This window comes from Pseudopodoces humilis, chromosome 5 (assembly GCF_049639895.1).
Source record: "Pseudopodoces humilis isolate 2021_Gansu_Grassland_sample_001 chromosome 5, ASM4963989v1, whole genome shotgun sequence".
NCBI classification, from domain to species: domain Eukaryota; kingdom Metazoa; phylum Chordata; class Aves; order Passeriformes; family Paridae; genus Pseudopodoces; species Pseudopodoces humilis.
In genome coordinates, this window is record NC_142204.1 from 22,702,324 (window position 1) to 22,717,456 (window position 15,133).

At 48.2% G+C, this 15,133-nt stretch overlaps 1 protein-coding gene across 2 annotated transcripts; it reads right to left on the reverse strand.

The window, feature by feature from the left end:
- Nucleotides 1-94: 94 nt before the first annotated feature.
- On the reverse strand, nucleotides 95-7,681 carry EIF3D (eukaryotic translation initiation factor 3 subunit D). 2 transcript variants are annotated; one of them, XM_014256559.2, is made up of 15 exons: nucleotides 7,534-7,681; nucleotides 7,093-7,226; nucleotides 6,773-6,818; nucleotides 6,251-6,387; nucleotides 6,066-6,151; nucleotides 5,508-5,580; nucleotides 5,253-5,365; nucleotides 4,912-5,044; nucleotides 4,208-4,355; nucleotides 3,852-3,982; nucleotides 3,318-3,403; nucleotides 2,962-3,091; nucleotides 2,351-2,493; nucleotides 1,288-1,568; nucleotides 95-252 (listed from the first exon to the last, which is right to left on the reverse strand). In XM_014256559.2, exons 2-15 carry the CDS (start codon nucleotides 7,213-7,215, stop codon nucleotides 239-241), a joined length of 1,644 nt encoding a protein of 547 aa, XP_014112034.1. In that variant the 5' UTR covers nucleotides 7,216-7,226; nucleotides 7,534-7,681; the 3' UTR covers nucleotides 95-238. The 2 variants fall into 2 exon arrangements, with proteins under 2 accessions (XP_014112034.1, XP_005527619.1); XM_005527562.3 differs by having other exon boundaries at nucleotides 5,253-5,368.
- Nucleotides 7,682-15,133: the final 7,452 nt, after the last annotated feature.

Sequence of the window (15,133 nt, forward strand, 5' to 3'; positions counted from 1 at the left end):
GCGGCGCTTAAAGGGGCAGGCGCGGGCCGGAGCCGTGACCGCGCGGGGCACCCGAACCAGGCACGCACGCACGCACACACACAGACAGCGCCGGCACTCGGCAAAATCAACTTTATTCCGCTTTCCCCCCGTTTCTGATCGATGTACAGCACAGCTGGGCCGAAGGTGCAGCCACAGCCCGACCCTCGGGACCGGGGCTGCCCGGGCACTGCAGCCCCCGCGGTAGTGGCTGCAGCGTTCAGCTCTCTTCCTCTGAAAAAGAGAAACGGAAATGAAATTAATTCAGCCGGGGAAAGAAAACCATACAAACTCCAAAATTAAACCCTCGCTGTCAAGGAAATGCCACAAGGAACACAAAAAATCAAGGCTGCCACTTCGGGAGATTATCCCACCTCCAACTGTCTCCTCACCTCCCCACAGCTTCCCAATAAACCTGCCCATCAGCCAAGACCACACACACATCACTTGGAATTAAACAATTTACATTCCTGAGCAAATTACACAGCAACCTAACTAACATTTCCATAATAAAATCCGGAGGCTTTAAGCCAGGCTAAGCTTACAGCCTAAAAATAAGCTGGGAGATATTTTTCCTATCACAGAAGCAAGAGCTCTAGGATAAATGGTTTCCCCACTGTCAACAGAGCACACACAGATCTCACATCAGGGATCAAAGATAGTTTTAAGAAGCAAAGTGAAGGCAGCAGCTGTCCACTGGGCACCACTGAGCCTCCAAAACTCCCATCCTGACCAGCCAGCAATTGCTCAGCTTCAAGAGTCACTTCAGAAAAGCCTTCACCAAGTTCCCTCAATTGAATTCTGTCACACATCTTAAATGTCACTTTATAGTCACTGCCATTTCTAAAACTGCAAAAAAAAAAATAAATATTCCAGTACCAACAGAAATTAGCACCCACCCACTCCTACAGACCTTGGGGCGGCTGAATGAAGGGCTCCTTGGCAGGCTTTGTTTTCACAGTCAGGGCTCTGGATCTGGGACCTTCCCCCTGACCCCTGCTAAAATCAGTCCTCCCCAAGTATCTGTACAGAGGCACATCTGCATTTCCAAATCTCTTTTTTCTTCCAGCTCAGTACTCTCAATGTCACCCACACCTCTTTCAACTGAGTCCCATCCTTGGGACCACATATTCTCCACCCTCATTCCTCTCAAGTCATTGCACTGGTCAGATCTGACCCTTTAGCTCTGGTCTTCATCATATACCTACCACCTTTTCATCCAGACCAATACATCATTTAAAAGCATAAAGTGCCAAGTATGCTACAAACCTTCCTCTTCCTCTTCTTCCTCCTCATCCTCCTCATCTTCATCAGAGCTGAAGGTGCCATCAGGCAAACTGTAGATGCGGATCACCTGCTTGTTGGGGTCCTTGAGGATGAGGTATTTCCCCTCATCCAGCTTCATGCAGATGTCAATGACGCATCGCAGAATGCCCCAGGCGTTCTCTATGCTCAGATTAATCTGGCTGGCAAATTCATTTGGCTTGAACTGCTGGGTGCCCAGGATCACGTGGCGGGCAGAATCCTTCACATGGTAACGGGATACGTACCTAGGGGGGTGAGAAGTAACCAGAGGGGTTTCAGGAGATTAAGCCCAGACAGCAGAAAAATACCAGCAAGAAAAGCAGTATGATTGTCTTATTTTTGTTTTCTGGGCCAAAAAATCCTAATACTCCAACACTGAAAGCTAAGAGGATCTCCTGGCTACAAACTGTCAATCTGTAATGCACCTAGAAATCCCCAAATCGGATGGAGAGGAACAAAAGATAAAGAAGAATTAGCCCGAGATAAAATTAAGCAATTGCACGATTAGCTGCGAATCTGGAATCAAGAAGATGGAAAAGTATCAGTTCTGTGTCTGTGGATGGAACTGAGGGTTGCAGAACCACTAAAACTTATTTAGCAAAAGCCTCTTTATTCATTACCTACAGTACTCAACTGATTTTAAGCTGACAGTTGAAAAAATGCTGTGGCCATATCTCTCCCCACCACCTAATTTCTCAGTAACAGGTCACTGATGATCAATCAAGATTCCTGAGAGGCATCACAGTCACTGTATTTATCTCCCTTGTTGGTGACCACAGCAAAGAGGCTGAGAGCCCATGCAGGCCACCTGACCCTCATGTGTGTGGGGTCAATCACAGCTGGATGCTGAGGAGAAGCAGCTTACACCAAGGTTGGTACACTCACCACAAGCTTTCCTTTCTTGGCTACTCAAACACTGGGTGATTTTAGGATTACTCGTTCTGTAAGTGCTTCACTCAGACATACACAAAGTTTAATAATGGAAAATGCACCTGGAAGATATTTGGTGTGAACTGCCCCCCCTTACCCGAGTTTAAGATACTCTGATCCAGCCAGCAGCGCGCAGCATGTCCAGCGGGCCAATTTGTAGCTGTTGTTCTTCAGCTCCGTGGCAATGACAGCCCCTCTCTGAGAGTCCAGCTTCTGCCGCCAGTCCACCCCATTGCAATACTGAGAGGAGAATCAGAACCAGGATCAGCCTGACAAGCCAGCAGCAGCCATCTCTCCAGCCATCTTGTCATCACACATGGGAGCTGTCTACCCTACAGTACCACGTGAGGGAATGTGAACTGCAGCCTACAGGGAAAGCTCTTGCACCGGGAAGGGAGAAATGCAAACAGCTGGGACTGATCAACATTTGTAGCACTGGTTAGAAAGGGTAATTTGTGAGGGAAGAATTCTAAAGAGAACCATAAGAACAGACTGGCTGTGTTGAACACCCAGGGACAAGCAGATTAAAGCCAGCTACCTTGCATTTAGGGGAGAATCCCATCAGCACTGCTTGTCCACCAAAGTCCTTGGTGGAATATAACACCCGGGGACACCACCAGATATTTGTCTCATCTTCCCTGCTGTACCTGGCATGTCAGGCAGCAGTGAAGCAGTTAGAGCTAGCTTGGGGATCCTGTTCCTCCTCACCCTCGAATCCCACTCGTTCAGTGTTTTGATGTTGATGAATGACACTTCTCCATTAGCTCCTGTCATCACTCCATCATGTTCACAGCGGACAATGAGATCTATATCGTCTCCCAGCTTCCACCTTCGGTATCTGCCAATAAAAAATCCAGCTGGTTATTTCTGACCTTTGTTCTCTCCCAGATCCATGTAAGCGTTCAGCGAAATCCTTTCCTTCTCTATCTTTTCACTGTGAGGTCATCCATGAATCCCTCTCAAGGTAAATCTTCCATCAATAACACTCCCAATCTGTTGCCTCCGTATCACACTGACATCCTGCCCCCTCTTGCCAAACCTGGGCATCAGAAATATCAACCTACCTGTATGCAACAGAGGCTACTTCATTTTTATCCATGTCATCCTCCACAAAGGGGTTTGGGTTGGGAAACTTGTATTTCTCCTTTCCCTGCAGATGGAAACAGCAGAGCATGTTAGGAGACAGCTCTCCTCTATTGGAAAAATATTCTTTTACAGCAACAGTAGCTGATTTCCCTTACGTAGAGAAACACCAAAACATTAAGACAGCTGATGAAAGCCTCATGCCCACATTAGTCACAGCACTACAAGGAGTACTTGTACTGGCACTTAGGCTTCATTAAGTGTACTAAGAACCCTGTCTACATCATCAATGGGAGTAGGATGACTTGTCTGTGAAATCAAAGTGAAAACCTTTCTACAACAAAGTCACATTACTCACCAGAAATAATCCCACCTCTTTCAAAACTGAAAGACCACTGACATAACACAACTGTTAATTAAAATGCTTCTGTGCTGTATTAAAGCAGCCTTAATGATGTCTCTTCTTGAGACTCTCTGAAACACAGACCCCACCACTCATCACTGTTCCACCTTACCATTCTTAGACACTGCTGGGAGAAGTTATGATTGATGTAGGTAGCTTCCATGGCCAGATTGCGTGGAGAATTAAAGGAGTTGCCCTCTTCCTGTGGTGGTTCATTGGCTGTTTCACTCACCGTCAGGAGGTCTGGGAAGAAAACCAGATGCAAGTGGTTATACTTGGGGGAGTAACTATGTCAGCTTTAGTGAGTTTCTAGCCCCACCATCAGCGCAGATCAATACTGAAGTTCCCCACACAACTATCACATGTACTGTAGTAATCAGCTTGTTCAGGGGGCGCAGTGTGGACACCCAAATAAGCATGAAGAAAATTAGACCCTTCAGCTACTGCAACAGAAATACTTTTCCTCACCAAAATCTGAGTTGTCCCTCTTGTCAAAGAAAAGCTTGGATCCAACTCTCTGGACAATGATGTCCCAGGAATAGACAGAGCGAGTGCAGCTCATCAGTGTGGCCAGGATGGCATCCGTGGCAAACACATTCCCTTGTGTCTTGGCCAGCTGTGAATACAGGAGGAGAAAACTGTTTCAGCAGTAAGAACAGATACCGCTTCCCTAGGCGGGATGAGAAGTGCTAGCAAACCAGATCACTGATTTCTTCTGCTGTTCTGACTGAGAAAGCTGAACTGGTGAGTACCACATCAACAAAGCATAAGGTACTACCCAGCAATCCTGGCCCACCCTCACCCACACAAGGGGAAGGTAAGAAACTACTACAAAATGTTAGTTCTGTTGGAAAATGCATGGTTTCTTATTACCAATCAGGTCACAAGAGAGAAATGTCTGAGCCTTCCTCACCTCCAAAAGCAAGTCCCCAAGAATCAGGTCTCTGACATAAGTTTTCTTCCCAACATAGCTCAAGTACTGGTCTGCTTGTCCTTCCAGAACTACAGCTTTTCCTTGGCCAGTGTTCCTAGCTCTGCATTAATCTAGCTCTGCCTTCCACCTAAGAAAAATACTGGTACAACCTAATATTTCTTGCATTTGCCCTTTGGTCTGACAGTGACAGATAGTCTCCAACAACAGCACACACCGAGTTTTACAAACTGGTGGATACCTTTCGGATAACTGGGTCATCCGTAGTGGTGACAGTATGGAAGATGCGCTTAATGCTCCTCAGGAGCTTCTCGTTTCTTGTTGTAATGCGGTCGAAGGCTTTGTCATAGTACTCCAGGGCTCCACAGCACTCTCTGCAAAGTTAAGAGGACCATCTGGATACCCTTCCTGCAGGTAACACTACCCATGAACCACACAGGGCCTGCTAGGTGTTCCATTACTTCCCCCTGGTTTTGGTACCTCAATGAGAACATTTGGACCAGGCAGAAGACCCTTGAGCTCCTGCTTTCCAAAAATCCAGCCACTTCAAGGAGCAAGCAAAGGGCTGTTTTAGGAACTCACATATCCTGTGGCTCTGACACCTCCAGATAGCGCATTTTCATCAGCCGAGGGAAATCCATCTCCTCCTTCACCTCCCAATCACTGCGAACTTCAACAGAGGAGTCACGAGGTTTCTGCTGTGCGACCAGAGGCGGGACAGGTACAGAGAGAAATGGAGACACATCAGGATTTGTGTAAGAGGAGCTGCCCCATGAGTGCAGCCTGAGAAACCTAACCATCAGAGGAGGCACAAAGCTCATCAGTTGTGATTTCTACCTGTGATTTCTGGTCCCATTTCTGTCTCACTCCAAACTGCTTCTGAAACTTCTTTTGTAGGCGCAAACGATCTCTAAAATGACAAATGTGAGAAAAGCCATGAAGAGAAGTTCTTGATTCCTATATGGCACAACTATTCCTCCACTTCTAAACTACTACCAGAGGAGCAGTGCTTTCAGGCACCGAGCTCCTGAAACATTTGTTGAGCCATCTGTTGATCAAGATGCTTGAGGCATTAAAAAGTCTTTTCTTTGCTCTGAGCAGCTCTTTATATAGTTTTACCTGAAGACTGAAATGCAGTTTTCAGAAAGGATATTCTCTGGTTAGAATGCCACCCTTACTTTCTAAATACAATTTAAAAATTCTCCTAAATTATTAGGCAGCCATTTGAAATCCATGCTTTTAAGTACTACTGACACCAGCAGAACTAGAAAAATCCTGAAATTCTTTGCTATTTGCTCGCTCCAGCTGATTCTGTTACTGTAAGTTTGCAAATTCATCAACAGTATGTTCACACACTCCAACCCGAGCTTGGTAAGCTCGTCTCTGCAGCCTCACCTCTCCTTCTGCTTGGCACTCTTTGGCAGTGTCTGCATGCTGAACTGCAGCATGTTCCGACGGTCCTTGTCTCTCCGAAGGTTCCTCTGCGGAAATGACAGGAAGAAAAACGAAGACATTTTAATAGGGAAAGAATCCTGCGCTGCTGAAGCTCCCCTCTGATCCCCTCTCCAACAACACGTTACCTGTGCAAACCTCATGCGGTTCCTCTGGTACGCCGTCTTCTGCGTCCGGGCCGTGTCCACCAGCTGGAAGCTGGTCTCATCCTCCTCATGGAAATAGGCATATTGGCTTCCGCCACCAAACTGTGACGAGTACTTGTCTGGAAATAAAACAAAGTATCTCAGCACCACAGTTCTAAGAAAAAACCTTGATGCTTTGCCCTTTTCTCTCCCCGACTCCCTTCACCTAAGTCTGTTGTCTAAATTGGGACTCCTGCTTTACACCTGCATGTCTTCTCCTGCTCCAAACCTCCCTTATGAGCCCGGGCAGTAATGCAGTACAAAAACCCAGAGTAAGCCCCAAGGACAGGGAGAGCCACACAGAGCTTTCCCAAGGGTAAAGCACGCTTCCTAAAGTAAGCTGCCCGTCTTGCTGAGGTGTGCAGGTAATTACAGGGTGGGTGTGAGACATGAAAGCAGGAACGACGCTTGGAAGGAAACTCTGCAGAAAATAAACCCCAGGAACAGCCAGCAGACCACACGTACTTGTGTATCTTTTATCCTGATACGTGGCTCCTGTCCAATCGGCCACCTAAGAACAAGCGTAAACAGTCAAAAGTAAGTATTAACACAAAACTTCCCCTCCCACACCTCTAACACTGCACACGCAGGACTCCCAGCAGCAGAAACAAACACTGCCATATGCTCCAGGTCTAATCCTTTTGAGTCCCACCTCTGCCTGCCAGCCCTGCCAGGTGTTCACAGCGTGTCAGGACGCACTGCCAAGGGTGCCAGGGGAGCAGCCAGGGTAACACAAAAGCGAACACCGGGGCCCGGAAGGCACCCAGAGCTCACGGCACAGGTACCTTGCCCAGGCGGTCTCCTTTGCTGAAGGGCTGGTAGGGCATATCCTTGAACTGCTCGGGCACAGCACACGGGCCCCAGCCGGACGGGTTGTCCTGGATCACGGGTGCCACAAACTTCGCCATGTTTTAATTTTCTAAAGATGAAAAAATAAAATAAAAACCCCAAAACCTCAGACCCTCAGCCGCCGCACGGTGTGGCACCGAAACCTGAGGCCTTGCTTCGGCACAGGCCACCGCCAAGGGAAGGCGCCTCCGCCAACCGGGCCCAGGGAGAAAGGAAGGCTCCGGGTGGGCGCTGCGTGTGCCGGGGAGGGGCGGGGTCGCGGCTCCACCGGAACCGGCGGGATCGGCGGGGCGGGGCCGGGCCGGGGTCTCGGTACGCGCGGGCGGTGCCGGCGCGGCAGGCGAGCAGCTCCGGGGCGGCCCAAGCACTTCCCTCACCTGCGCGGCCCGGGCGCGGCCCCGATGGCGGCGGATCCAGCGGCGGATCCAGGAGAGGCTCCAGCGGCGGCCCCAGCGGCGGCGGCGGCGGGCGGAGAAAGGGCCGCGCGCAGCCCCGGCGCGCCCTTCTTGCGTCAGCACCGCGCGACGGCAGCGCCCTGTCGTAAAAGCAGAAAACCTCTAACCCTCCCCGGAAAGGAGACCAAGGCGCGCGGCTGCCGTAAAGCGGCAGCGTTGTCGCAACGTGTCAACTATCAAAAAAATTTTCTTAAGAAAAGATGTTCTTTGGTGTTTGATCTTTGTGTGCTTTCAAGTCCTATCAACAAGAAAAGAGGTTTAATCTGTGAAACAGCAGCTAACAAACAAACTCCAAGTGATGTCCAGGTGCTGGAAAGACAAATTACTTGACAGTAGAATTGCCTTGTTAAGGTTTAAGGATCAACATTTTTCAGTGACCTCAGGGGAGGTTAACAAAGCTTGGGAAGAAGGATGTACCACAGATAGTGGACGTTAAGAGTGCAGAATTCACAAGCCACAAATACATTTGCCAAAACCCCCAAGATAAGGAAGAAACTAATAAAGACAGCTCAGCAACTGTGCTGAATCAGCTCCAACAGAGTAAGAGGTAATTCTGGCAGGGGGAGATCATGGCCACTGATCCAAGAAACCACCGACTCGAAAGGAGAGAAAGACAGACTGATCATGCAGGCTAATTAGCATGAGCAGTGAGAGGATCATTAACCAATTGAAGACAGAATACTAATTAAAAAGAGAACTAGGTAACTTGTAGCCAAGGGTCATTAATGCCTTGTTTTGCCAAAATGTATAGAGTGAAAAGTTTTGGGAGTTGTGCTGGCTTTGGGGATTTGCCATCCAGCACCTCTTTCTATGCAGAACTGTAAATAAAATCAAATACTTGGATTGTGTGTGTCAGTTGGCCTCTTGCAGACTGGGTGAAAGAACCTGTTTTGGGACAACACTGTCATTTACAGAAATTTCATTCCTGCTTAATCACCACTTAATAAGGAAAAATATGCAGGAGTGGAAGGAGATTGATGTTAAGGATAGTGTAAATTTCCCCTGTTGATTAAAATGCTTGAGTTTGGCTTTTAAGTGTAAAAGCTGTGGGTGACATTTCACAACCCATTCACTTTGAACCTAGATGTCATAAAGAGGATGAAAACTTGGCCTTCTGTGTGTGCTGAAGGCTCAGCAGAGCACAGCAGCTCCGACAATGGTGAGGTCAGAAACACCTCCAGTGCTAATGATGGCTAAACTTCCTGGAACTGTGGAACTTCTCTTGGCAGAAGTATTCAGCCCCATGGTAGGCAAATGCCTATTGGGAATGGTTTTGGTGTCAATGACTTGCCTTTTTTTTTTTCCTTTAGGAAAACTTGAGTTCAACTTACTTTACAAATCATGTATTGGAAGAATAATGATCCTCAGCGTAGTCAAATACAGGTTTCAACTATTAATGTGCAGTTCCCATCTGGTAAATTTTGCTTCACAGATGTGTGATGGAGTTACTGTGATGTCTGGTTGGTAAATTCCTGTTTTCCCAGATAAAAGCTGAGATAGACCTTAAGAGATGACTTTGATAGAGAGCAGCCTTAGAGCACTCTGGACAAGAAACATGTCAATAAAGTTATATGCTAGGACAGGAAACATGACTTAATGGTATGCCTCTTCATTCCCCCACCCAGCTTCTTAAAATAAAAATATATTCCATATATTCCAAACTCTGCAATGATTCTATGGAAAATCAGATACTTTCCAGGCTGTAGTTGTATGATCATTCAACCAAGTTGTTTTTAGAGGGTGTTACAAAAACCACTTGACTTTGAGAGTCAAAGATGTGTGAAGAATGGGAATTGCAGTTGCCCTTGCTGTGTTCACAGTGTGATATTCAAGCTTTCCCATCATCCCTGATGGCTTCCCTGGACCTGCTGGAAGGCAGACCTAGGGCTGGAAGTTGGGTTCAGCCCTCTGGAATCTCTAGGAGACCATGAACCAGTGATTTAATATAGCAGTGCCTTGGGTCCCTGTCTTTGTAATTGGGATAGTATTTCTTCTCAGGGAGTGAGGGCAATAAATCATTAAATCCCAAATGTTCTCATGCCAGAGTGATTGAAATTTTCTCTACCTCTAAAAAGAGCAGGATTTGGTTTACAAATCTCTTCAGCTCACAGGCTAAAAAACTCTTCAGAGAATTTTACTGAGTATCTTCTACCTAGGAAGAGTCTAGATCAATATTTTCCAGGCAGAGAGGTTGTGCATTTTCTTCTTTATTTTCCACTTGTGATTCCTCCTCGAGAAAGAACCGAAGCTGCAGCGGTCTTTGCTTTGACAAGACACCCTGCCATTAATCAGAAGAGGGATTATTAAAGTGCCTCTTCCTGCCAGCAAAAAAAAAAAATCCACTTACAGAAATACAGTTTATAAAATACAATTTGTAACTGTCTCACCTAAACAGCCTTTTTGGAGACAAACATCATCGGTGCTGGAACTGCCTCGCTGGTCGCTTGCATGGCTCAGTGGGATCCCAGCTGCAAGTGACCCCCACAGTGCCTGTCTCTTGTCCCCCCAAGCTGGACAATGGGCTCTATGGGCTCAGAGGGACTCACAGCTTAGAAGATGGTGAGGAAAAGAGGAAGAAGTTCTGAAAAGAGAAAATAGGCTTAGGAATTAATGAAGAGAAATAGACTGATAAAACAAAATCCCGTGCTCTCCACATTTTCCACTTTCCTCCTGGGCCTCCGTGAGGTGCATGCAAGAGAATGTAGTGCTGCTGCTGTCTACCAGAGGTGGCAGATCGTGTGCAGCTTGGTTTCAGCCCATCAAATTTCCTTTTCTGGTGACACAGTTGGATATAGGTGTGGGTTGGAGGAGACGGCACGCATAGGGAGTGGTTGTGCGGGATAAATGCTCCCCTGGGCATGGATCTAACCTTCCATTTTCTTAGCAAGGAGAAGAAGAGTTCTGTGAAAAAAAAAATAAATCTGATCTTAAGCAGGGGAGATTTTCTGCCACAGCTAGAATCGTAGAGTGTTTAAGGGTTGGAAGAAACCTTAAAGATCCTCTAGTCCTAACCACCCCTGCCATGGGCAGGGACCTCCCACTAGACCAGGTTGCCCAAGGCCTTATCCAGCCTGGCCTTGAACACTGCCAGGGTTGAGACATCCATAACTTCCCTGGGCAACCTGTTCCAGTGTCTTGTCACCCTCACAGTAAAGAATTTCTTCCTAATAGTCAGCCTATATTTCCTTCTTTCCATTTGTAGCCATTAGTCTTTGTCCTATGAGTACAGTTCCTGATGAAGAGTCCCTCTTTGGCTTCCTGGTAGTCTCTCTTCAGATACTGGAAGGTTGCTATGAGATCTCCATGAGACCTTCTCTTCTCCAGAGTGAACAGAACCAACTTCCTTAGCCTGTCTCAGGTCAGATTTACTAGGAGAGGAAGCAGCTTCCTGCTTCACACCAGGTACTGCACCTCCCTTCTTGTCCTGCACCTTGTCCTTCTGGGGCCCCCAGCTCCGTGTGCCTCTGGTTCCATCCTGCTGACCCCACACTCTGCTGCAAACAGTTCCCCTCCTGGCCTCTGGTTTTCATGAAAGGCATGTGAAATAGGTCACTTCCTGGAAAAGTACTCCAAATACACTTGCCTTGCAATCATTTGATCCTTGATCCATAATTTCAGTTCATCAGTTAATTAATCATTTAATCAGTTAATAAGACTAATCACTCTTCCCTGGAAGATGCTCATGAGAACAGCCAGGATAAATTGCTCCCATCCGTTTCTCCGTTCTTGTCTCCCACTTCTCTGGCTTTGGGCTCTGTGCTGGTGTTAGCAGGCCCATAAAAGAGAGGCTCATTCCAGCACCTTAGATGTTCCAGTCCAAAACCTTCTCTGCCATCCATCTCCTCCGTGGGTTGGGGCTCGCTGGAGAGCTGGCGCTGTGCTGAGCAGCCTTCTCCTGCTGAGAGAGGATGATGCACAGCTCAGGCAGTGCTACCAGGGACTTGCCAGGTTTAAGTGAAGGAGAGAAAGTTCAAGCACCCAGGCCATTAGCGGCCTTTCTTAGAAAACAGATCACCTCTGCCTTGAAAAAGCTTTGGAAAGCCTTAAGATGGCTTGTTTTCCAGCTTGTATGATGGTACTTCCAATCAAAAAGGCAGCTGAGGTCTGGAAGACATTTAATTAAATGTGAATAATGTTCACATTAAAATACTATTTTCCAGCAGTTCCTTTTCTCATTCTTACAAGAAATGCATCAAAAATAGACAGCTGGGTTCCTTTTCCTCGCTGAAGACCAAACACACCGTATGCCTGTGCCATATGCTTAGTCTCCACTGCCCTGTGCTTCTTGACAAACCCAGAAACCAAGGGAAATAGTCTTCAGTCTTAACACCTTCCCACTGTGGGGAACCGTGATGTTCACACACACCTCCTCAGGTCAGATTCCTCTTCCACAGTCATTGTCATCATCTTGAAAGCAGCAAAACTTACTGCTGGGTCCAGGGCTTTTCTTGTAACCAACTTTGGCCATGTATGAACTGGCTCATGGCCCAGACCGATGTTCACAGGCTGGGAAGCCCTCTTTCCTTCCTTTCTTCCCTGGCCCTCCTCTTTGTATCCCATCTTTTCCATGGCACTTTTATCTGCCTCCTGAGTCTGCTGTTCTCTCAGGACAGGTGATTTGCTGCAATGCTTGGCCTCCTTTCCAAGAGCTTCATTCCTTTTGCTGCTGTCCTGGTTGCCGAGCTATAAACCTGTCCTCTCGTGTGGTGGTTGCTCACCAGCTTTGTCAGGGAAATTCTTGATTGGATTTCCAGGAAAATTCATGATTAGATTTTCAGGAACTCTGGAAAAATGGCCATAAAACAGGGTTAACGTGTACGTGCAGAGAATATGATTTTTAATTTGCTGCCTGTGCAATCTAGTGGGGCTGGGAGCAGGTGGCACCTGGCAGATTTGCTGTGTGTGTTCAGACCAGCCAGTAAGGTCCACACAAGGAATGTGCTGAGTTTATTATTCTTGGTATCAGATAGCTTTAATTTTTTTCCCCTCTTTCTCCTTCTGCTGTGCTGAGCTCTCCCTGGCTGCCGGGCTGGACTGTCTTGTCCTCACAGACAGACAGAAACAGAGCAAGGGCAGATTTATCCTTCTTAAACCATGCTGCTTCTGTAGGCTGGGCTCAGAGCCTGACCTTGAACTGCCTGCTCCTTCCATGCTACCAGGAAAAGCCACAGACTTTTGGTGTACCCAAAAATTGTCTTTCTGTGAATTAGTGCTGTCTCTTGCCTGGTTTTGACTATTTTTGCCAACAGTGTTGGAACTCTCCTAAGGTTTCTGTAGCTTTGACCATCAAAGTCTGGACTACACGAATTGCCGAAGAGCCAGTGTGTGTGTCACGCTGCATTGTCACCCTTGGCTGCTGAGCACTGCCCTTTCCAGAGCTACAGAAGGAACCCAGGTCCCGCTGCCTCCCCTCAAACTGTCAGCAAGATTGTCTCCTTTGATCTGCACTCAGTGCTGGATTTTATCCCAGCAGCCAACAGGCTAATTCCACAAGTTTATTCTACAAAGCTCAATTAGAGCAGCTGGCGGCAGCAGTGTCCCTGCTGGCTCCAAGCCTGCATCAGGAGAGGAAGGCTGGTGCAGTGGCTGGGGTATGAGCTTGGGCGTCCACAGGCTCAGTTTCAAATCCCTGCTCTGTGGCTGTTTTCTAGGCCACACCAGTGAGCTTCTGCAGTGGGAGCTTGTCACCTCCATGCTGTGCAGGGAGATACAACATTCCCTGCCTGATGGGAGGAGATACAAGCTGTGGTGATGGGGAACCGTGTCAACAGAGGCTCCTGCATGTGGGAAATGCTGCATAGATACAGCCAGATCTACAGTGAGGAGGAGGATGGGGCCCTGGGTGGTGGAAGGTGCAAGGCACACAATGCCTTCTCACCACTGAGTTAGCAGTTTTCAGCTGCAGGAGCCCCACTCTGTGCCCCTGCGATTATCCAGTGCCTGAATCGCATGCAGCACTGCCCTCAGAAAGACCTCGATGCGATCAGAGCTGTGAGCATCCCAGGTTTTCTTTACAAGGGTCCTTGCCCAGCACAGAAGCACCCATAGTTATTTCCTTCAACATCATCAGTGTTAGAGTAACTTCTGTGAAAAATTAGAATCTTCTGGGGCTAAACATGCTGTGCAAATGCTCTTGCCTGGCTGGTCTCTTCTCTATAAAGCTTAATGTTTATGCCAGCCAGGAAAAGAGGTCTAAGCAGAATATCAGGAGGCAGAAAAAGAGTGCATGCAATTTCTGCTAGGAAACACAGTGGAACCCTATTTGCACAAGACCTAGTTTCAAGGCAGTAAGGAACCAAAAGCAGATGCTACCTATGTGTAACATACTGTTCCCTTCCCATGGACTGTCAAGAAGGTCCCCACAAAAGAGAATTACATCAAGGGATAAGCAGCAACCCAGCAAGTCCATGGTTGCCATTCCCTTCTCTGCTCCTTGGTAAGTCAGGGACAGGGCTGGCCGACACGCTTGGCCGCGGACAAATGTGCCTCTCGGGGTACAGGGAGTGCGGAGGGTACAGGGAGTACGGAGCCTCGGGGCCATTCCTTCCTCTCCTCTTGAGCAGATTTCAGCGCCATCTGCTCTCTTCTGTCTTTGGAGGAGTCAGCCGGGTGCTTTTGTCCCTTCTGGCAAAGCTGTGCTGCGTATGTCCCCCATCGGGCGTCAGGTACCCTGAGGCAGCTGGGATGGATGCGCACTCTCAGCCTTGCTCCAGAAAGCTCCCACTGCAGCAGTCCAAGGTCTTTCTTTCTCTCCTTTTCCCTATCTGCAGCCTGTTCCTCTGGATCAGGCACTTCCCAAGGTCACAACTGACTCCCAAGGTCAGGCCCAGGCTTTGCTTGTGGCCCCTGCTGTAGGGGATGGGAAGGGGTTTGGGCTGGGAAGGGACATTCTCTTCACCCCTTTGTCCCCAAAGGACCCACAAACCGCTCCAAGTACTCAAAGGAGAGTAGCAAGGGCAGAAGGAGACATGGGGCAGCCATGGGGCTCCCTGACCTGGGAAATGCTCTGGGGAATTGCTCTTTTCTCCGCATGTGTGAAGTATTACTGCACTAAACACTCCTAGATGATCCCTGGCCAGGCACCAGGGAGAGCTGCAGATTTTAGAGCAGAAGAAGTGGGGGGACTTGCTGATGATAAGCAGCTTCCTGGGACATGCTGCCTTGAATCTCAGGGCCACACCAACCTCACAGTAAGAGCTTTGTTGTCTGCCCTCCTCTCCTATAATAATGCCTGCCCCTGTGCTGGCTGGAGCCTGTCGCGGGTGGGACTAAGCTAAATCCCCAGGTAAATTATGTCCTTGTGTCTCCTCTGAGCTGCTGTCAGGATAGGGGGAATGAGGGAAAGCAGGTAGTGAGTAGTCCAGGGAGAATGGAAATGTTCGCTGGCCACCCCTGTGCACCGGGGGACACCGGGCAAGGGTCCCAGTGCTGCATCTTCTTAGGAAGCTGTGGGGCTGCTCCAGCTCCCGCACAGTGCGGCTGTGAGGCTCTGCTGCTGTGCTGAGCTCGTCCCACGGGATGG

Coding starts and splice junctions, on each gene's coding strand:
- EIF3D (XM_005527562.3), bottom strand. CDS start 7,215: ATGGCGAAGTTTGTGGCACCCGTGATCCAGGACAACCCGTCCGGCTGG. Junction 6,819..7,092: donor AAGGAGACCGCCTGGGCAAG/GTACCTGTGCCG, acceptor GCTTGTTCTTAG/GTGGCCGATTGGACAGGAGC. Junction 4,356..4,911: donor ATGACCCAGTTATCCGAAAG/GTATCCACCAGT, acceptor CTGTATTCACAG/CTGGCCAAGACACAAGGGAA.